Raw genomic sequence first — 23,353 nt, 5'->3', positions numbered from 1 at the left:
CTGCATCATCTTCTTGGTTCTTATTTCATATACTGTCAAATTAACCAGCATTAGGAGTTAGAAGGTCAACTTAGGGCTTATTTGCAAGGGGCCTAAGGCAGTTAAGCAGTTCTTCCTAGCTACAAAAGGAAAACAGCAATACCTGTAGGACTTTGAGAAACGCAATCTTGATTTGGCTCCTGTAGATGGTCCTGGCACCGTGGCTCCCAGAGGATCCCAAACAAAAGCCATTTGTAAGGACGATGCCAAGATCCACAGGAACCACGAGAAGTCAGAGCTGGTGCCGGGCCCTGGGGCCCTGAGGCCCCGCACGGAGCAGGAGGCACTTGTAGCTGAGTGAGGGCATTTCCTTTGTGCAGTGGTATGCGCTGACTGAGAGGTGGCAGGCTGGCTGAGGCAGGGCTGGAAGGGATGGCCAGGACTTCCTGCTGCATGACACTTGGGCTTTGCAACAGAGCTTGCTTCACTCAGGCCTTATCTCATAATTAATGTGAGAAACACTCCCTCGAAAATTTGTTTTTAAATATAGCCCTAATTAAACAGCATAGTCACATGCCACTCCTGAAAAGCACAACACACACACACATGCATGCACACATGCATGCACACACAATGAAAGGTGTAACTGAAGTGGGTAAACCTTTATATCAGTGTGAACTTTAAAAACTGTAAACCCAGAGGGCTTTATTAAAACTTTTGAAAAAGTAAATACATGCCTATGACTGGGTCATCTGAAAAAGATTACTAAATTTCACACAGCTAACTGCCAACTATAATTTTCCTTATTTCAGCTTCTCTTAAAAAGAGATGGATATAATTCTTAGTCAACCTTCCACAGGATGTAAACAGGATTTAGTTGTCTTGAAAATACCAGTGCCTCTCTACAAGTCAGTGTGAGAAAAACAGGTAGATCACTTTCAGAGCTTTTGGCAGCTTTTCCCCTCAAGGAGCTGCTGCGTCACCTTAGAGAGTGCATTACAATGCATGACTTTGACAACAAAGATCAATTATCTTGTCCATTTTCTATTCCCTAGAAACATTTCTTAACTCTGATAAATCCTTTAAAACAACTTTCTATCAAATTAAATAAATGATGAAAGCCAAATAGAATCTTTCATATGTTTTATGAGTCCAGGACATTTAGGGGAAGCATCTATTTCAAGATAGTGTACCCATGGAGTCAAAGGACCCTAGTGCCGTCATGGGTCGTCACCACTGAGTGGTATTCAATGTTAACAATGCAGCATAATTTCATCAGTCCGTGTCCAAACACTGCCCCGCGGGTAACCTCAACTGTAAACCAAGGGAGAGCGCCACTTCTCCAGGATAAGATTAGAGAGGCTTCAAGTGTCCAAGAGTGAATTTAACCCTCTCTGAACTGGACAAAATTGACCAATAGTTGAGCTCAGTGAACATCACCATATCTGAAATTTTGAGACCTCTAAAGCTCTATCTGTCTCTTGTACACTAAGGGAGTCTTGCATCTTCATATAATTTCAGTAAAAGCATTAAACATTATGCTTATTTTCACAACAGCATCCAGCACACCAGGGGTTCTTAAGAATGTTACAGGTTTCATATCAGCTTTGGAGATGAGTAATGGGAAACATTTTTACAGTTTCACCTCTTCCTTATCAGACACATGAACTCAAAGAAAGTGGGTGAGTGAGAACTGTCCTGAACAGCAGCAACCTTGGAGGAGCACAGAGTTCAAAAATAAACACAACACATTCTCTCTGAATCAACTTGCAATACTGTAATAGTTCACAAACTGTCTTTTTGCTTTTGTATAGCAATCCAAATTTCACATGGGCAAAACAGGTAGCCACTTTCCTGGTGTTCTCAAAGAAGGACTGAAAAGGTGCTTATACTGATGCCAATCTGCCCTTCTGGTGCATGAAATGCTACCATTATCATTTAATTCTTTCAAACTATTTAATTTCCATTTTGGGTAGCTCTTAGGAAATACACACATTCCTGGCAGAGTTAGTACTGAGCGGAACGACTTGGTGCTTAGTAGAATGTCTTCATCTGAGACTAAAGCTAGACAGTGTAAGATAACTGGCCATCTGTGTGAAAAGGGGAGGAATCTGTGTAAAGAGCTGGTGGGGTGGGGTGACTTGAAAGGGAGGGGGAGGGAGGCGACAAAGACAAGCCAAAGAGTGGAAGGGATGTTGCTGGCAAAGATGGACTTTTTTCACCCTCCAGGCAACACAAAGCTCTCATTTCGTCCGGTGGTGTTTAAAATTTTGTAGGTGAAACAGCGTCACTGATTTCTAATAAAAGCTACAGTCTATGTATATGACTTAGGAAGCAGAAAAAAATTTTCATTGTTATCCCAATTTTACTGATAGCAAGAAAACCCTCATCTTTCTATTTAGGTTACAGACAGCAGCACACATTTTCACAAATAATCAACTGCCTTTGCTTACCAATTTACATTTTTTAAAGGATATTCAATTAATGGATATCTAATTGATAAACTATAAGGACATACGAATAATCTAGAATGAATCTGCTAGGGAATGTTCAACTTTTTCTAAAAATGTACAAGGAAGGAGAACCAATCTTGTCATTTTCATTACTGTCAAAAACATTTCCTTCTTTCCCCTCTGCTTCGTAAAGGCAGACATCTAGAACAGTTAAGCAAGATAAAAACAATGGAACTGTAAATGCGAAATTATGAACAGGAAAATCGAAACTCTGCTTCATTTTCCTAGTGTGAAATCAGTTACAGACACAAGAAGTGTCTGCCAACATTAATGTTACTTTTTCTTAAATAATTACTTACCGCCTCCTTTTCATTTCTTCCACACAGTTACACATAATCCCGCTTAGGTTACCAGGCCTCAGTAAGGTCATAGAAATAAGCTACTTATTTCTGAGATTAATCGTGAGCAAAATTAAGCCTTGATTTCAAATATAAGTATCAATATTGTTTTTAAGAACTGGCTAATATTTCACAGACATGAGAATTTAGACATTTGGAAAAAATAAGAAATTAAATACAATGATTTTCTAGGATGAATCTTTACTAGCATTTATATTACAATAGGCTGTTTATAATTTTTACTTCATGGGTATCAAAGAGTAGAAAAGAACAAAGAAGACATCTTTTGAACATTCTAATTACTGTCATTTATTAAGTGTTTATTTTTCTAGATGAATTTTAGTAAAAGCACGATTGAAGAGCAAGGAGAGATGTTCCATCCCTGGGACAATTTATTGTTTACAAGTTGTGCAAACTAATTTTATATGTCCCAGGGAAACTGGATTCGGAATTCTAAACATTGCTCCCATCCAAATTGCTATCCATGTAAGTTCTAACCCCCCTAAAGTATCAGCAAAATGCCCATCTTCTGCCAATAACTTAGCTCTTATGTTCTGCAGAGCTCTAAATAAGGCATCTCTTTTGTCTCTTGAATATTTCTGGGATTTTGGTTCCAAGATTCCAGATGTTACAAATGGCAAATTTGGGTTTCGGTGTCTGACACAGAAACTCAGAATTTCCTTTATAGGAGATAGTTACTATGAATAAAAATGAAACTCTCAAATTTGAGAGTGGAATAATTTAAACATAATCCACATCGGCATTCAATTACTTGCACATCAAGTCTCTAGTTAACAGGCATACAGAGGAGAAGAAGGTTGAACTGAACTTCAGAGAAATAAACAGTTGTATCAGTGGGGTTGCGTTAGGTTGAAAGACATTGCTTCAGGAAACCAGAGCAGGCAGATAGTGGGTTTCAGGATAGTGCTGTATTTTGAAATAGTCTCTGGTTACAGACTCAAAGCCAGCAGAAGTTAACATGGAAGCAAATAACAGACTGTTATTTACCATCTACTTCTGATGAGGGTGTCGTCGTAATTCTATCTTCAGAATGATAGATTGCAAAAGAGTGTGACAAAAGGCAGTTTGACAACGGGACTTGTGTACTCCTTAAAACTAAAGTCCATTCAGTACAAGTAAATGTAAAAAATGATTTTTGTTACATTACTTATCATAATCAACATAAGTTATTTCTCCAAATGAAGTGCTGCAAAATAATACTAAAATTTTCTTTGAATTGCTTGCAAATGTTCATTCTAAACCTTATATGAGTCTATTTGATTGAAAGGCCAATTAATCCATGTTCTGAAATGGGAGACAATTATTTTAAGATTTGGCAACAGTAAAGCATTAACAGAATTGAAGGAACCTCATGGTCTGAAGAACACTGGGAAAGCATGCTCTGTGTTTTAAGCGTCTACAATTGCATTCATTACTCATATATGACCCAGGACACAAACAGACACAAATTATAATTAAAGAGCTAAAATCAGGATATAGACTAAAACAATCAATAAGTGGCATGCTTAAATATAATGATAAAAAATCAATACAACTACGGATTGTGAATCAAAATGTTTTACTGGACACTTAAGGTTTCTACCTACATTATGTTTAGGAATTTTTTTAGCAATTTGGAAAATAACTAAGTCAAACTTTTCTATTCACTAAACTAACAAAGCTCCTTCTGAATACTTGGATAAATGGGGTTGAAGGAAAGAAACCATGGAGGAAGAAATGGAAGAAAAAGAAAATAAATTTTATGTTTATTGAGTATCTACTAAATGACTGACAAATCCCTAAGATATTTTTCTAACTATCCAAAAAATATTTCTAGACTCAAATTCTTTAAAAATCTTGAAATCAGTGTAGACTAATCACTTGAAATAAAGAATTTAACACAATTTTCTAACAAGTGTGTAAAAGTCTTCTGGTGTCACTAATTGTCTTGTTCAATTCTCTGCATATGAAAATTTTAAAGGTCATAAACATTCTTTCTATTTAATATTCTATTCATGAATGCAGTCTTAAATAAAAATCCTACTTAGCTATTGACTGGTGAGTGAAAGAGTGGTGGATATAGGATTACATCTTGAAATTCACTTCCTCCGGAAGTCTTCCCTGCCTCCCCACACCAGGTGATGTCTCCACTGCACTCTGCACTTCCTCTTTGTCAGTGTCATCACGTTAGTAAAGACTTACTCAGTGTCTCACTCCCCTGATAGACCTAAACACTATGAGAACATGGATTACGTCTGCTTTTCATCTGGGTACTCAGTGCTTAGCAAATAGTCTAGAGACATAAACACCACAATTATGTTGGTTTAATAAATTGACAAACCAAATATTTTCAGGGCATCTTAAAAACAAGATGGACCACTTACATTATATTCTTATATGTGCCTAAATAGGGGCCGAAAATTCACAACAGGCAATTTAGGTAAGGCTTATTTAGTTTCTTTTTCCTATTTGATCAATTGATTAATTTTTTTTAATCAAAACACTATTGGGCAAATTTTCAGGACAGCACTTGCAAAGGGGATTAGAGATTAGAGTCACAGTTATGCCACGAACTTGCCATGTGACCTTGAAGATCGTTGCCTGACCTTGCTGAGTTTCAGTGTCTTACCCATTTGGTTCTCATTTGAGAGCCACTGCAAAGAGTTTTTGAGAGGGCTGAATAAAGTAATTCATTCTGAAAACTGCACAAAATTTTAGGCACATACTACTGATGTTTGTAAGCTTTTGGGAGAGGTAGGAAAACTATTTTTATACTGTTAGAAACATTTTCAAGTTCTAAAAATTGTCAATTGGTTACTTCATGAGCATGGTAAGTAGGCATACCATTTTATCAGTTTCAAAAAGAATATCAGCCTTCAGTTTTGATAGATAACACTTTTCTCTATTTGAAATCTTTACATCCCATTTGTGCAAGAATGAAATATTAGCTGTTATATTTTGAAGGTTAATCATATGAAGAAATGTTAATGTTTTATTTGCAGCATTGAAACAGCCTATGAACTTTGTTTACAAGATCTAAAAAAATTAGGTGGCAAGAAATTTTACTAAAACTAGGTGATGGAATTTCTCGATTGTTCAAAACCGTAAGCTTCTCCTAAATACAGAAATATTTCTGTTTATTTTTTGAAAACTTATGGGATCCTAGAGACAGGTTGTTTAATTGGGAAATCATTTGCAACACTGATTCCAACTCATGCTACCTTTATTGTTGATCACGCACCAAATAAGGAAAGAAATGGCTTCTTCCGACTTTTCAGAATTATGCTTACAAATAAGCAAAAGCAGTGATGAAATTGCTAGGCTAAGAAACAAAATCACTCCCTTGGGAGAAAAAAAAAAGACCCCCAATACCAAGAATCCCTAAATAAAAATCTCACGTGCTAAATTTTAGTGCTATGGATTTTTTCTATGACTGTTCAATATCTTGTTAAATCTGGTTATCCATTTGTTGGAGCCACCAGTCATAAACTTCCCCATTCCTGAGTACCTGTCATCCTCAGACCCCTTCCTTACTTGGACACTTGCTGTGCACTGAATGAGTTTACGAACCAAACATCACCATAATGTCATGGTAACTTTTCTAATTCCTCATTTTACTATGATGATATCATCCACTTATTTGGTGTTTAATCTGTGGTGTTTATTGACCTTGCTGAGTTATGATGTCTTATCCATTTGGTTCTCATTTGAGAGAGAGCCATTGCAAAGAGCTTTTGAGAGGACTGAATAGAGTAACTTACATGAAAGCATTCTGAAGACTCTGCACAGAATTTTAGGTTATAATATATATTATATTATCCTCATAATAATTTACCTATGTGCTTTATGTTATTTTATTCTGTATCACCACTGAAGAAATGAAGACTTACGAAGTTGAAATAACTTGCCCCTATGATCATATAGCCAATGAGTAGCAGATCTGAGGTCAAAATTGAGGTCCCTCTTAATTGCAAAACCTATAGGTTAACCAATACATGCCGAGAATATAAGTAAATACAGGAATGAAAAAGGTCAGGTCCCCTTCCTTGAAGAACTAAATCATAAGGGAAGTTTTGAACTTTCACAGGAAAAGCAATTGGTGTCAGGTATAAGATCTACATAATATCACTTAATCTGCCAACTCACGAGCAGACATTATTATCACCACTTTATAGATGAGAAATCTGAGACTCAGAGAGGTTAAGGAACTTGGCCAAAACCACAGAGGTAATATACGACAGACATGTGATTCCAAGTCAGTTTTGCTTATCTCTAAATCTTGTCTCCATTGTGGCTGGCTTACCCTAGATCTTTCGATTCTTAATTCCAGGGACAAAATTGGCCTGTGAGCCTGGGGTGGGACTGAGGCTGTAAGTAGGGGCTGAGTGGGTTCAACTGTGGTAACTAGAGAGACAGAAGGCCTAGAGTATAGTTCGGCTTAAGGAAAAGTGATCCTGTCAGTGTTTGTATGCATTGTGGACTGCCCTGCACTTTTCCTCTGAATATTCTACATAGGAGAAAAATCGCAACACTTTTCAGTCCATCCAACCAAAGGTAACAATGTGCTAGGGGCTACAATAGAAATCCGGATGTTTGAGTAACGGCAAAAGAAAACAGCTTATTGTTGTTGTTTTTGTTTTGTAACAGACTATATAAAACTTAGGGTGCCACATACTAGCTATCTCTCAGGACCAGGTAAGAAATTTATAACAGTCATTTACACAATTAGGCCATTATTAATAAGGCAATAGGACTGGTTCTGGTTTTTGCTTTCAATGTTACCACTAATTTTATTTCTACTGGTTCAGTTGAGTTAAGTGACTTTCCCAAGTTTGGAAAGTGCTAAATAATGGGGTCTTGATGAAAACTGTAGCTTACCTCTAAATTTTAGAGAATAAGCCATTTTTATATTAGAGATTTTTTGTTGTTGTTGTTAAACTTACTACCTTAAAAATGTAGAAGTAATTTGAGAACACATAATTGTTATTTCATTGGTCAGATGATATTCAGTAAAATCATTTATAGCAAAATTCTGAGTTAAATTTGACTTGTTTTTGTTTGATATATATGCTATAGATGAGTCTTAAGGGATTGAACTTATATTTGAAAATAAAACAAACTTTGGTCAAAGAAACAAAATTATAATTATGGGTTTTTAAGTCTCACCAGGCACTGGATGGTGAAATGCATGAGGCAGCAATTATTCTTCTAAATATTCTATAAGTGACCCTAACAAAAACACACAATGCTTTGAAATAAACACAGCTAAAAGATATAGACTAGCAAGCTACTTTCTACATGGAATTTTGTTCAACAGCTAATCAAACCAACCAGCCTCCCTTCCTTCTTTACTTCCTCCCTATTGCCCACCTTCCTTCCTTCCTCCCTTCCCTTCCTTTTCCTTCCCTTCCTTCCCTCCTTCCCTTCCCTTCCTTCCTTCTTTCCATCCTTCCTTCTTTCCTTCCCTTCCTTCCTTCTTTCCTTCCCTTCCTTCCCTCCTTCTCTTTCCTTCCTTCCTTCCTTCCTTCCTTCTTTCCTTCCTTCCCTTCTTCTATCCTTCCCTTCCATTCCTTCCTTCCTTCCCTCCCTCCCTCCCTCCCTCCCTCCCTCCCTCCCTCCCTTCCTTCCTTCCTTCCTTCCTTCCCTTCCTTTCCTCCTTCCTTCTACTCACAAATGCATGTTTAGCATCTCCTACGTGCCCCAGGCTATGCCAGCTGCCTGCTAGTAGTCAATGATGAACACAATTCATGCCCAAAGAGAACTTAGAGCTGAATGAACCAAAAACTGTAACTCAAGGGTAATAAAAAATTTGACAGGGCTTACATTTATTTAAAGTATCAGGGCAACAAGAAGAGAAGGAATAGAAAATATTTACAGAAATAAAAAATTACATTTTAATTATATACATTTAAGAAAAAAAATGTATATAATTAAGAAGAAGGTGACTAGGTATAAAGCTCATGCCTGTAATCCCAGCACTTTGGGAGGCGAAGGCGGACAGATATCTTGAGCCCAGGAGTTGGAGACCAGCCTGGGAAACATGGCTAGATCCCATCTCTACAAAAAAGAGACAAGTTAGCCAGGCATGGTGGTACATGCCTGGGGTCCTAGTTACTTGGGAAGCCGGGGTGGGAGGATCACCTGAACCTGGGAAATCGAGGCTGTAGCGAGTTGTGATTGTGCCACTGAACCCCAGCACTCCAGTCTGACTGACAGAGTGAGACCCTATCTCTAAAAAACAAACAAACAAACAACCCAAGAAGATGATTTTTCAGATCATCAACATTAAAAACAAATCAAAGGAGGTATTTTTGGTGAAATGCTAGTCTGTAACACTGGCCTGGGGGAAATATTTGGCCTCAACCAGTTAATTCTTACTCTTCTGTTAAAGTGGAAAGAGCACAGGAGAGATACATTTATACAGAAGTTCCTATTTCAGCCCAGTGGGTCTAAATAGGGGCTTCATGACTGGGGGTACAGAGATGGGTCCTGGTGCCTCCTTACAAAAGCTTCCAAACCAGAAAGAATCTTACCTCAGAACAAATATCTCTGTAACCTGTGGTAGTAAGCTTCTTCTCAATACCGCTCACAACATGAAAACTGACAAACGGTCCCTTTGAATCCTTCTTATACACATAAAGAAAAAAGTAACCATGCCTTAGTAGGGCAATCAGTCCTGGAATAGTCCAGAATGAGCTGAATTAGGGATGTCTAAAATATAAACTTGATAGAGCATATAAGACTTGTTTCAGAGTAAAAATTTAGGATACTTGCCATGTCAAAAAGAGTTTTTTCCCCCTCAAGATGGTATTATGAACATTTTCAAAAATACAGAAAAATTGAAACAAGTTTGCAGTGAACACCTGTGTATCTATTGTTCAGATTCCAACAGTGACATTTAAGAGACTGCTTCTTAACAGGTGATTATCATGAGAGCAATTATTTAGATGAGACTCATCTGAATAATATTTAGGATTGTGCCTATGTTGAACCTAAGTTATAAGTCTCTATGTTTTCTTCTGGAGTCCGTTTTGAAGAGTCGACTTTGTACAGGAAAGACAATGTGGTTTTTCCTATGTCATATAAAGCACAAAATAAATTTGAATTTCTAAATCTTACTAACAAAAATAAATTCAGGATAAAAAGTAAATCTAAAGATATGCTCAAGATTATGAGTTATCCAAATCAATACCCATTTAAGTGATAAAAGCTATCAACCATGAAGTTTTATTCCAGTTTAGTCCTAGGTAATATGTTTTTGGAATTCTCTGAAATAAGAAAATTGTTGGTAAGTTATAAGTCAGTCAAGCACTTGGGAATGAGATGACTGGGAACTTTCCACAGTTACTGATATTGTACAGACTAAACTATGATATTTATAAATCAAGAGATGTTTTAGTAAGCAGGATGTTTTTAGGTTTTCTGTGGGTTTTATTATTTTGTTTCCTTTTGATATATTTTAAATGAACATTATACAAACGTTCGGTCTTGTTATGAACAAGACATAGCACTTTTCTAATAAATGAAAAAAAAATCTCAACCTCAATAACTCTATTTTTATTCAATTATTTCTGATGTGGCTAGTGTAAAAGTCAGCTTGCTAACTTCTCAGCAATTTGAAATGCAGGTCAAGGTCAGATGACATCACAAGAGTGACAGAGAAAACCTAATTTTAGTCTCCATGAAACTGAAGAACTCAACACAAATGACTACTGAACACTCAGCCCATGTTTGGAGTTGTACGCTTGCAAAGGCATCCTATCAGGAAGGAGCAAGTACTGCAGAGAGTCGTGGAAGAAGCTAGTGTGCTCTCAGGTGCTCCAAGAGCTGTGGAAAATCTCAGATTCAGACTATCGACTTCTCAAGTACATTCAAAGAATGTGTATTTGCAACTCTAGTATAAACTCATTAAAGCAGAAGTTCAGAGAAAATAGCTAATATAGCTATAAATAGCAGAAAGTAGCATTTTCCAAAAAAGTTAATGTTAATACTTTGTTTAAAAGCATATTATAAAATTGTCAATACTAAGTAGAATCTAATTACTCCTGAAAAGCATTTCTCATTTAAAATCTATTAATTAAAATATGCACCAAAATGTTGATCAAGTTATTTCTGGGTAATAGAATGATAGATGTTTTAAAATTTTATTTTCCATAATGATTGTATTTTCTACAATAAAAATGATGACTTTTATGATCAGAATAAATGAAGTACATGTTATTAAAAAACTGGAGTAGTCAAGTTTCTTTTTTTCCCACCAGGAATTTTAGGTTTTTAGTTTATTGGACTTCAAACAAAGGTCAAGAGTAAAGACTTTTGAATCATATTAAATTAAACATGTCTCACAGATACTTTACACATTGGTGAGATGTTAAGTGGTCAGAGAGAGAAGTCCTGAGAAGCCAGATAAGCATACACATCATTTAACACCTATGATGGTATTATTTAAAATGAAATCATTAATAGAAGCAGCATGATGCAGTTTGCAGAAGCACAACTAGAGAAGACAAGAAATCTGCCTTACAGAGCCTAAGAAGAGGTATGGCGAGGAAAAAGCAAGAGAGAGAAAGAAACGGAGCTCTTAATAGATGTAAAGAAATCTACTTTGTGCCAGTTTGCAAAGAAATTTTCCTTTATGAAGAGCAGAACTCCTAACAGATGTAAAGAAACCCACTTCGTGTCAGTCTGCAAGGAAATTTTCCTTTATGAGGAGCTAGATGTTTGCACAGCGCCCTCTTGTGAAGAGAGGTTTTCGTGACTGTACCTTCACCCCAAGAGCCAAGAGCTTCAAGTATCCTTCCAGAGCAATTGCTTAGCTTTCATCAGCTGAGGATTAACTTCCAAGGCTTTTTGAGGATGCATATATGGGTTTGAGTAACACACAGACTTGACATCCGAATTCTCTATTATTAAATGTGCACATAAATATTCCATAGAGTTATGCTTCTTAATGATAATGCTTTAAAAAGAACTTCCTAAAATAGGAAATTAGCATCTATGTTTGTTCCCATGACTTGCGAAACTTGCTCTTTTGCTCTGATGAATGCTGTTTTTCCAATTGGTAAAAGAAAATTGAAAAATTGAAAATTGGGGACTATATTAAAAATCAAAAATTGTCCATTCATCTTAAAAATATGGAGACATTTATTTATAAAATGTTAGTATGCTTGAGTGCCATTTGAAAATGCATTAGGCACCTGAAATTTCATATAATAGTCACTGACAAAAATATTACCATTTGAGTAATATGAGAATTAGAGACATTTGGTGTGCTTGATTTAGCATGTTAATTAGAATAAAAATCTTTATTCATGTAAATGATTCCACTGATTTGCAATTATCTGGATAACTGCTCAACAGGAAAAACCAAATTTTAGATACTTCTCCCAAAAAAATAAATTACTGTGGAATATGGTACAATGTATGCAGGAAGAGTTGTGCGTTATGTGATATGCTGACTCAAAACAGGAGAGAAAATGACTTCTCACATTCAGTTGAACAATTGATTGGGAAGTGAGTACAGTCAGTGTCTGTGCTATGTATTTATTGAGGAGCTCATCCATTGCTACTCACTTTCCTAATCAAACCTTCATGAAAAACATGCTTAGAACCCTGAGCTAGGTAAATAAGAATGTGTGGCTTAGCACAAATCATAATTAAAAAGCAATGGCAACACCAAAGGATGGGTTGGGGTGTCCCTCCATAACCACTACAAGGTTTTCCAAACCCACCACAAATAAACATGTCAAAAATAAAAACGACGTGCTTTCTATGTAAATGCAAATTCAAGACAAGTCCCCAAGATCCCTTGGCTCTCAATCAATTATCATCACTTCTCAATCTACTACTATCTAGAAATTCTACTGTGGCCTTTGCTCAAAGTTCAGAGCATTCATTGATGAAAATCATTGTATTCATGTGGAGGAGATGACATGAGGCAGACAAGGATGAGAACAAGTCTGTGTAGAAAACTACACATATCCAGTTATTGTGCAATGGACTTTTGAATAGGCTTGTGAAAAAGACGAACGCCTCCCAACTTTATCTCCATCCCTGATATTTTGCCTGGTTTGGTTTTCAGAATAGTGTATCAATCTCCTTCTTGGACACTGACATATGGATATTCAATAGTCTTAGGTTGAATTCCTTCCAGGGAAATTGTGCAAAATTTTGGAGTGGACAGTTTATTTGGAGAAGAGGCAGGAAGGCGATTCTAGGAAGTAAAAGTTAGGTGATGGGGAAATGGGATAGCCAAGGAAGAAAAGTTAATAGAATGCATATTAATAAGAAGGGGCAGATGGGGCCCAATCTCCCCAGGGACCTTTTGAGGGACCGCATATACATATGCCTCAGGACTGTCCCACTGGAGAATGTGGAACCCGGAGTATATGAGCACCAACTCTGGACCCTCAATGTTAGAGTGTTGCCACTGGGAATGTTAAAAACTCCTGTAAATGGTCTCAGCAGGCTTCTTTGTACTGCAGAAAGCCCCCAGGTGCCTGAGACTGGAAAGTGACTGAGTCTGCCATAGCCTCAGGAGAATTCTAGAGTGGATGGACGTAAATGGGGTAGCGCTCCAAGCATTTTTCACAAACAGGACTATCAAACTCAAGATGCTCAAACAGAACCACCCCACCACTAAACTTACTCCTCCCTTGAACTCCCCAGGCTCAATAAATAAAAACACACATTTCCAATGTGCTCAGGCCAAAAATCCTTGAATCATCTTTGACTCATCTCTTTTTCTCTCACTCTATGTAAAAATCCATCATCAAACACAGTTAGCTCTGGTTTCAAAACATTGCCAGAATCTGATCACTTCTTGCCATCTTCACTGCCATCACTATTGTCTCCTTCCAAGGCTATTGCAGTGGCCTCATAACCATTTTCCCTGCTTCTACTCTTGCTGCAACTCTATTCTTCACAGAGCACCCACAGTGATCCTTTGAAAATGTATGCCATTTCTCTTTGCCATGAAAATGTATGCCAAACCTTTACTGGTTTCCCACTCCATTTGGGATAAAATCCAAACTCTGTACCTTGGTTTTCAAAAGACTTCTCCTCTCTTTCTGACTCCTTTTCTATTCTCTCTCTTGCTTACTTGGTTCCCACAATACTCATTTTCTTCCTGTTCCTTAAACACAATGTGCCTTCTCCTAAGGGGCTTTGCACTTGCTATTTCTTTTTCCTGAAACATTCTTCCTTTGGGAATCTGCATAATTCACTCATTTTGTTAAGATTTAAATGTCAGTTTAACAGACAGGGATACCTATTCTGACTTTTTAATCTAAAATCACACTTCCATTACTATTTCTTTACTCTGCATTAACTTTTTTTCATAGAACTAACCATCATGACATAATTTTGAATGCGTTTATGTATTTCATATATTTTGTCCTATCCTCCCCACAAAAAAAAAAAATTAAATTCTTTCAGAGGAGAGACATGTTGATTCACTGCTGTTTGGCCAACAACTAGAATAGGTCTGGATAGTGGTAATGGTTTGATATTATTTGCTAAGTGAATTAATTCACTGTTCTGAGAGTCAGATGAGATAAATATTGATACTTATTAAACACTTAAACGTTATGATTGATATTACCCTATAAAAAGTGTAAGCAGCCTCTGCTTTCCAGAAATATGAATATCCAAGGTGTAGTGAAATTACCAGAGTTTAGGACCTGCAAGCTTGTCCAACCCACGGCTTGTGGGCTACATGGCCCAGGATGGCTTTGAATGTGGCCCAACACAAATTCATAAACTATCTTAAAACATTATAGGAGATTTTTTGTTTTTTGTTTTTATTTTTTTTGCTCATCAGCTGTCGTGTTAGTGTATTTTATGTGTGGCCCAAGACAATTCTTCCAATGTGGCCCAGGGAAGCCAAAAGATTGAACATCCCTGAGAGGGTAAATCACTCTATTATGAGCAATGGTAGTTAGGAACAGAAAGGAAAGAAAGGTTGAGACTGGACTGTGAAGGAACTTGAATGATATGTTAGGTGTGGGACCTTTGTTACATTTAGAAGTGAAAAGTTACCAAGTGTTTCTGAACAAGGGAGTGAAATAATAAAAGCAGAATTCACTTCAGAACAATTGATATTTTGATTCTACTTGCAAGGACTTGAGCAGGAAAGATTGGAGCTAGAGAAACAATGTCATGAACTTTTCCCACCTTGAATCCTCCTTTTTCCCAATATTCAAGACACTGGCATATGTACTGGCATATATGTACTATTTGCATCTTTTCAACTTAGTTTGAAGACTACCGTGTCATCAAATATTTTTCGTACTCAGTTAAGGTGGTTTTTGATCTTACTGCGGATGTTACACTACCATACCTTGTTTAGCTGAAAAAAAGGTCTGTCCATGATTTCTCTGGAATTGAAAGTGAACCTACAATAGATGTGAAAAGCTCATATCCATTCTTCTTCAGGTTATCTAAGAACTTTATAACTAAAGTATTAGAAAAAGATAAATTTGGGCATGAATATGCTACAGGTTATCTGGTGAGATATAGGTATGAGTCAACAGGAATAAACACGTCAAAGGCATCTGTAGTGCTTAGCAAAGTTTCTTTACATCTCTAATTTGTTTTTTACCCAGGGCAAAATGCAAACTGCAGTCTTCTTTTCTCTAAAGGAGTGTTGTAAAGAAAAAGAGTGGAATATGCTCATGCTCTACTAGACTCTGAACCTCCTGGGGCTGTATAACCCTGGGACTGCCCAGCATAGTAGGAGTGAAATAAATGTATGTTAAATGAATCCATTAAACTTCTTAGAAGATAGACTCCAAGGAAATTTCATTATTTTGTTTGAAATTCTGCTTTCCCTCATGTAATGAATATTTAATTCTGTTTTGTTCCAGAAAGGACTGAAGGCTTCTCTATTTCCTTTAGTAATTAGCTTAAATAAACCAACTCATCCATTTCTCTATCTACCCAATGGACAATAGAAGAAGCTTACGTGTCTCATAGCTTTATCTGTACCTTGATATGTTTGAGAATATTTCATATATATAAACCAGCAATGATCATTTGAGGAAACAAACCAGTAAACTTTACAAGCAATTATAATTTGAGGATATAAACTTTAAATTCTAGAATGTTGGACACATCTTTGAAAATAATTCCAAATGACTAATAGACTCTATTAGTTTATGTTACAAGCCAATTTGGTTCAAAGTTTTAAAATGAAGAAAAAATTGTATAAGTAGAAGTTAAAGTTCTAAGCATAGTTGAATGAAATCATCTACTCTCAACTCAATATTTTCACTCAGTTCATCAAATTATTTGAAAAGTAGACATGTGCGCTGCACAGAGAACAGTAGATCCTGAGCCATTACTCCTGCTTGTGGGGCACAGAGAAGGCATTCAGACCTGTGCCTGCCACCACCCCACCCCCAGCCAACACCACCTCCAGTGTGACTGTGCACACAGGCTCCAGCAAGTGCCTCCTGCCCACCTCTCTAAGCTGCATTGCCTCTGCCATTCTTGTGAACATCTGCAGGGAGGCAGGCACCCCTGCAACCACTAGCAGTTTACTGCAGCTATCCTATCTCAGCACACCCCAGCTGAGTGGATTCCAAACCTTGAAGAGTGAGAGAACAAAGTTGGGGCCTCATACAAGTACCCCAGAGTTAGTGCACACAGTCCAGAAGTTGGGAGCTGAGCATTGGACCCCTAAAATCTTCCAGAAATGAAGCCAGTCAGCTGATTCCACCTTATACCACAATCAAACTCTCAAGGTCATCAAATACGATAAAAGGAAAAAAAAATTCAAATGTCAGCAAACTCAAAAATTAAAGGTAGAAAAGTCCACAAAGATGGGAAAGAGTCAGCACAAGAACTCTGAAAACTCAAAAGGCCAGAGTGCCTTTCTTCCTCCAAACAACCGCATCCCTTCTAAAGCAAGGCTCTGAACCAGGTTGAGATGGCTGAAATGACAGAAATATTCACCAAAATATGGACTGGAATGAAGATCACCGAAGTACAGAAGTATGTTGAAACCCAATGGAAGCAAGCTAAAAATCATGATAAAACAATGCAGGAACTGACAGACAAACAGCCAGCATAGACAAGAATGTCACCAACCTGATAGAGCTGAAAATATTAGAATTTCATAATGTAATTACAAGTACTAATAACAGAATAGCCCAAGTGGAGGAAAAAATCTCAGAAATCTCGGAGTTTGAAAACTGGCTCTTTAAAGTAAGACAGCCAGACAAGAATAGAGAAAACAGAATGAAAAGGAATGAACAAAACTGAGAAATACAAGATTAAGTAAAGAGACTGAATCTACGACTCATTGGTGTCCCTGAAATACATGAGGAGAATGAAGCCAACTTGGAAAACATATTTGAGGGTGTTATCCATGAGAACTTCCCTAACCTAGTTAGAGAGGCCAACATTTAAATTCAGGAAATGAAGAAAACCCTGGTAAGATACTTCACAAGAAGGTCATCCCCAAGACACACAATCATTAGATTATCCAAGGTTGAAATCAAATAAAACATGTTAAAGGTATCTAGAAAGATAAGGTCACCTACAAAGGGAAGCCCATCAGACTAACTGTGGACCTTTCAGCAGAAACTCTACAAGCCAGAAGAGATTGAGGGCCAATATTCACCATTCTTAAAAAAAAATTCCAAACAAAAATTTCATATCTGGCCAAACTAAGCATCATAAGTGAAGGGAAAATAATATCCTGTTCAGACAAGCAAATACTGAGGGAATTTGTTACCACCAGACATGCCTTACAAGAACTCCTGAAAGAAACACTAAATATAGAAAGGAAAGACCACTACCAGCCACTACAAAAACACACTGAAGTGTACAGACCAATGATTCTGTAAAACAACCATATAAACAAGTCTGCAAAATAACCGGCTAACATCATGATGACAGAATCCAATTCAAACATAACAATATTAACCTTAAACGTAAATTGACTAAATGCCTCAATTAAAAGACACAGAGTGGCAAGCTGGATAAAGAACTGAGACCCATTGGTATGCTGTCTTCAAGAGACCTATCTCACATGCAATGATACACACAGGCTCAAAATAAAGAGATGGAGGAAAATCTACCAAGCAAATGAAAAACAGAAAAAAACAGGGGTTGCAATCCTAGTTTCTGACAAAAAAGACTATAAACCAACAGAGATAAAAAAGACAAAGAAGGGCATTACATCATGGTAAAGTGTTCAATTCAACAAGAAGATCTAATTATCCTAAATATATATGCACCCAACAGAGAGAAGCACTCAGATTCATAAAGCAAGTTCTTAGAGACCTTCAAAGAGACCTAGACTCCCACACAATAATAGCAGGAGGCTTTAACATCTCACTGAAAATATCAGATCATCAAGACAGAAAATTAAGATATTCAGGATCTGAACTCAGCACTGGATCAACTGGACCTGACAGATGTCTACAGAAGTCTCCACCCAAAAACAACAGAATATACATTCTTCTCATTGCCACAACCACATACTCTAAAATTGATCACATCATCAGAAGTAAAACACTACTCAGCAAATGCAAAATAACTGAAATAATAACAAACAATCCCTTGGACCAGAGTGCAATCGAATTAGAAGCCAAGGCTAAGAATTTCACTCAAAACCATGCAATTACATGGAAATTGAATGCCTTTTCTCCTGAACTCCTGAATGCCTTTTGGGTAAATAATGAAATAAAAGCAGAAATCAGTAAGTTTTTTGAAACAAATGAGAACAAAGATACAACATACCAGAACCTCTGGAAAATAGCTAAGGCAGTGTTAGGACACATATTTATAGCACTAAATGCCCAGATCAAAAAGTTAGAAAGATCTAAAGTCAACAACCTAACATCACAACTAAAAGAACTAGAGAACCAAGAGCAAACAAATTCCAAAGCCAGCAGAAGACAAGAAATAACCAAAATCAGAGCTGAACTGAAGAATATTGAGACACAGAAAACCATTCAAAAGATCAGTGAATCCAGGAGCTGTTTTTTTTTTTTAATTAATAAACTACATAGACCACTAGCTAGACTAATAAAGAAGAAAAGAGAGAAGATTCAGATAAATACAGTCAGAAATGATAAGGGGGATATTACTACTGACCCCACAGAAATACAAACAACCCTCAGAGAATATTATGAATACCTTTATGCACATAAACTAGAATCACTAGAAGAAATGAATAAATTCCTGGACACATATACTCTCCCAAGACTGAATCGGGAATAAACTGAATCTCTGAACAGACTAATAAAAAGCGCTGAAATTTACTCAATAATAGCCTACCAACCAAAAAAATCCCAGGACCAGAAAGATTCACAGCCAAATTCTACCAGACATACAAAGAAGAGCTGCTACCATTCCTGCTGAAATTATTCCCAAAAACTGAGAAGGATGGACTCCTCCCTAACTTATTCTACAAGGCCAGCATCTTCCTGAGACAAATACCTGGTAGAAATACAACAAAAATTTAAAACTCAGGCCAATATTCTTGATGAACATTGATGTAAAAATCCTTAATAAAATACTGGCAAACCAAATCCAGCATCACATCAAAAAGCTTATCCACCACAATCAAGTAGGCTTCTTCCCTGAGATGCAATGTTGGTTCAACACATACAAATCAATAAATGTGATTCATCACATAAACAGAACTAAAGACACAAAGCCCACAATTATCTCAAAAGATGCGGAAAAAGGCCTTGATAAAATTCAATATTGCTTCATGTTAAAAATTTTCAATAAACTAGGTATTGAAGGAACGTCACTCAAAATAATAAGAGCCATCAATGACATACCCACAGTCAACATCATATTGAATGGGAAAAAGCTGGGAGTATTACCATTGAAAATGGGCACAAGACAAGGATGCCCTCTCTCACCACTCCTATTCATCATTTTGGAAGTCCTGGACAGGGAAGTTAGGTAAGAGAAGGAAATAAAGGCATTCAAACAGGAAGAATGGAAGTCAAACTATCCCAGTTTGCAGATTACACAATCCTATATCTAGAAAACCACATAGTCTCAGCCCAAAAGCTTCTTAAAGTGATAAACAACTTCAGCAAAGTTTCAGGATATGAAATTAAAGTGTGAAAATAACTAGCATTCCTATACACCAGCAACAGTCAAATTGAGAGCCAAATCAGGAATGCAATCCCATTTACAATCACCAGAAAAAGAATAAAATACCTAGGAATACAGCTAACCAGGGAGGTGAAAAATCTCTACAAGGAGAACTACATAACACTGCTCAAACAGATGAGAGATGACACAAAAAAATAGAAAAACATTCCATGATCACGGACAGAAAGAATCAACATTGTTAAAATGGCCATACTGCCCAAAGCAATTTATAGATTCAGTGCTATTTTTGTTAAATTACCACTGAGTTTCTTCACAGAACTAGAAAAAGCTATTTTAAAATTCATATGGAACCAAAAAAGAGCCCGAAAAGCTAAGGCAATCTTCAGCAAAAAGAACAAAGCTACAAGCATCATGCTACCCAACTTCAAACTATACTACAGGGCCACAGTAACCAAAACGGCATGGTACTAGTACAAAAACAGACACATAGACAAATGGAACAGGATAGAGAACCTTGGAATAAGACCATATACCTACAACTATCTGATTTTTGACAAACCTAACAAAAGCAAGCACTGGGGAAAGGATTCCCTATTCAATAAATGAGACTGGGATAGCTGGCTAACTATATGCAGAAGATTGGACCCCTTCTTTATATCATATACAAAACTTAAGATGGATTAAATAGTTAAATGTAAATCCCAAAGTTTAAAAACCCTGGAAGACAACCTAGGCAATACCATCTTGGACACAGAAACAAGTAAAGATGTCATGACAGGCCGGGTGCGGTGGCTTACGCCTGTAATCCTAGCACTTTGGGAGGCTGAGGCAGGCATATCACAAGGTCAGGAGATCGAGACTATCCTGGCTAACACAGTGAAACCCCCTCTCTACTAAAAATACAAAAAATTAGCTAGGCGTGGTGGCAGGCACCTGTAATCCCAGCTACTTGGGAGGCTGAGGCAGGACAATGGCATGAACCCAGGAGGCAGAGGTTGCAGTGAGCTGAGATTGTGCCACTGCACTCCAGCCTGGGTGACAGAGCAAGACTCTGTCTCAAAAAAACAAAACAAAACAAAAAAAACATGTCATGACAAAGACACCAAAAGCAATTGCCAAAAAAGAAAAAATCGACAAACGGGATCTAATTAAATCAAAGAGCTCTTGCACGGGAAAGGAAGCTATCAATAGAGAGAGCCTATAAAATGGGAGAAAATTTTTGCAAACTATTTATTCAACAAAGGTCTAATATCCAGCGTCTATAAGGAACTTAAACAAATTTACAAGAAAAAAACAACCCCATTAAAAAGTGGGCAAATAACATGAACAGGCACTTTTCAAAAGAGGACATACATGCAGCCAACAATCATATGAAAAAGTTCTCAACATCACTGATCATTAGAGAAATGCAAATAAAAACCACAATGAAATACCACCTCACACCAGTCAGAATGGCTAGTGTCACAAAGTCAAAAAATAACACGCTGGCAAGATTATGAAGAAGGAACACTTATACATGCTTGGTGGGAGTGTAAATTAGTTCAACCATTGTAGAAGACAGTGTGGCAATTCCTCAAAGACCTAAAAAAGAAATACCATTTGACCCAGCAATCCCATTACTGGGTGTATACCCAAAGGAATAGAAATTGTTCTATTATAATGACATAGGCATGTGTATGATCATTGTAGCACTATTCACGATAGCAAAGACACAGAGTTAACCTACATACTCATCAATGATAGACTGGATAAAAAAAATGTGGTGCATATACACCATGGAATACTCTGCAGCCATAAAAAAGAATGAGATCATGTCCTTTGCAGGAAAATGGATAGAGCTGGGGGCCATTATCTTTAGCAAACTAATGCAGGAACAGAAAACCAAATACCATATGTTCTCACTTATTAGTGGGAGCTAAATGATGTGAACACATGGACACAAAGAGGGGAACGACACACACTAGGGCCTACCAGAGAGCAGAAGGTGGGAGGAGGGAGAGGATCAGGAAAACTAACTAATGGGTACTAGGCTTAATACTTGGGTGACAATTAAATAATGTGTACAACAAGCCCCTGTGACCCATGTTTACCTATATAACAAACCTGCACATGTACCCCTGAACTTAAATGCTAAAAAAGAGAACTCAGAATAAAAAAGAAAGAAAAGTACACACAAGTATACAGTCCTCCATCTCCTAGGTTCTAAAAGCTCTAAGAAAACTATTAGAAAAATACATAGTGAATTAAGAAAAAATTATTCCTTATAGTTCCTACATTGTGTCTTTGCTTGTACTATGTTCACCCTTTTAGGTATGTTTGTACAAAATGAGAAAGGAATAAAAACCAACATTTTTAGAGAATAATTCATGCTACTCAAAACAATCATGAGGAAAAGCTGGGCTGAAACTAGTGACAAGATTTTGCATTGTGCCACATGGCCATCACATTTTTGCCCATATGATTTATGAGATTTCTTCAAAATTTTTATACCACGTCATTCTTAAGGAATTCTTTGCTCAGGACAAAGTCCAAGTTAGCATCTTTCAGACCCCTGCTGTCTTTCCACCTCCTCTCCACACACACCCATTTATAGGGAAAGGCAAGGGCAGAAAGCAGATTTGGAAGAGAAAAAGGATAGAGGAGCATGAGTGTGTGTGCCCATGTGTGTGTTTGTGTGTGTGTGAGATGTGTCCTGCTTTACCACAGTCCAGGCAGCTTACAGGGAAGTCTGTGTTCAGTATCAGCACTTCAGGCCTCTCCAGCAGGCCCTTGTTTCCTTCCTGGTCTTCACTGCCTAGTGAATGGCAACTAAGCCACAACACCCAAACCTGAGACAAATCATCCCATCCCAGGGCTAAAAAAGTGACTCTAATTATGTGTCTGCCTAACAATCAATAGTTCATTTAAATTGATTGTCTGATACATAAGTAATTTCCTTATAACCTTCTGACTTTTAGCACCACTGATCTAAGAATCACACCAAAAAAAGTGCTGTCAGAATGCAAAAATGGTTTTCTGTTTGAATAATATTTATTTTTTATGACCATATGAATGATAAATATTCATGACAGAAATTTGGAAGATTCAGAAAAGTAAATTTAAAAAACAATCACCTATACCCAGAGGCAACTTGTAAATCTGGCTCATTTTCTTTATTTGTATATGTATATACATATATTTCTGCATCTAATTTTAACATTCAATTGAGATTTGATATATGTAACTTTTGGATTCTGCTTTGCATTCATGGTTTACTATAAGCCATTTTCTCTATCATTTAATGTCATTTGAAAACATTTTTAATGGTTGAGAAGATTCTATTGGCTGGGTCTAATATCAAAATTTATTTAAACATTAGTTTATGTGGAATATGTAGAATATACCTAGGTTCTCAATATTATATGCATTTTTATGGTGAGTATCTTTGATCATAAA

The 23,353-nt window shown here is 37.0% G+C and overlaps 1 protein-coding gene across 6 annotated transcripts in view; it reads right to left on the bottom strand.

Moving 5' to 3' along the window:
- PDE4D (phosphodiesterase 4D) overlaps positions 1–23,353 on the bottom strand; it is a 1,617,209-nt gene that overhangs the window by 394,604 nt on the left and 1,199,252 nt on the right. The window contains exon 1 of one of the 6 annotated variants that reach the window (XM_023210498.1): positions 143–359. The exons of the other annotated variants lie outside the window; for them this stretch is intronic. Within the exon in view, the coding sequence (XP_023066266.1) occupies positions 143–231 (89 nt within the window). The 5' untranslated portion in view covers positions 232–359. Of the gene's footprint in view, positions 1–142; positions 360–23,353 lie in introns of those variants that run through there. 6 annotated transcript variants of the gene reach the window in all.

This window comes from Piliocolobus tephrosceles, chromosome 4 (genome assembly GCF_002776525.5).
Source record: "Piliocolobus tephrosceles isolate RC106 chromosome 4, ASM277652v3, whole genome shotgun sequence".
Taxonomy (NCBI): Eukaryota; Metazoa; Chordata; class Mammalia; order Primates; family Cercopithecidae; genus Piliocolobus; species Piliocolobus tephrosceles.
Note: the sequence above shows the minus strand (reverse complement) of the source record. Positions and strands in the feature narration are given on the sequence as shown.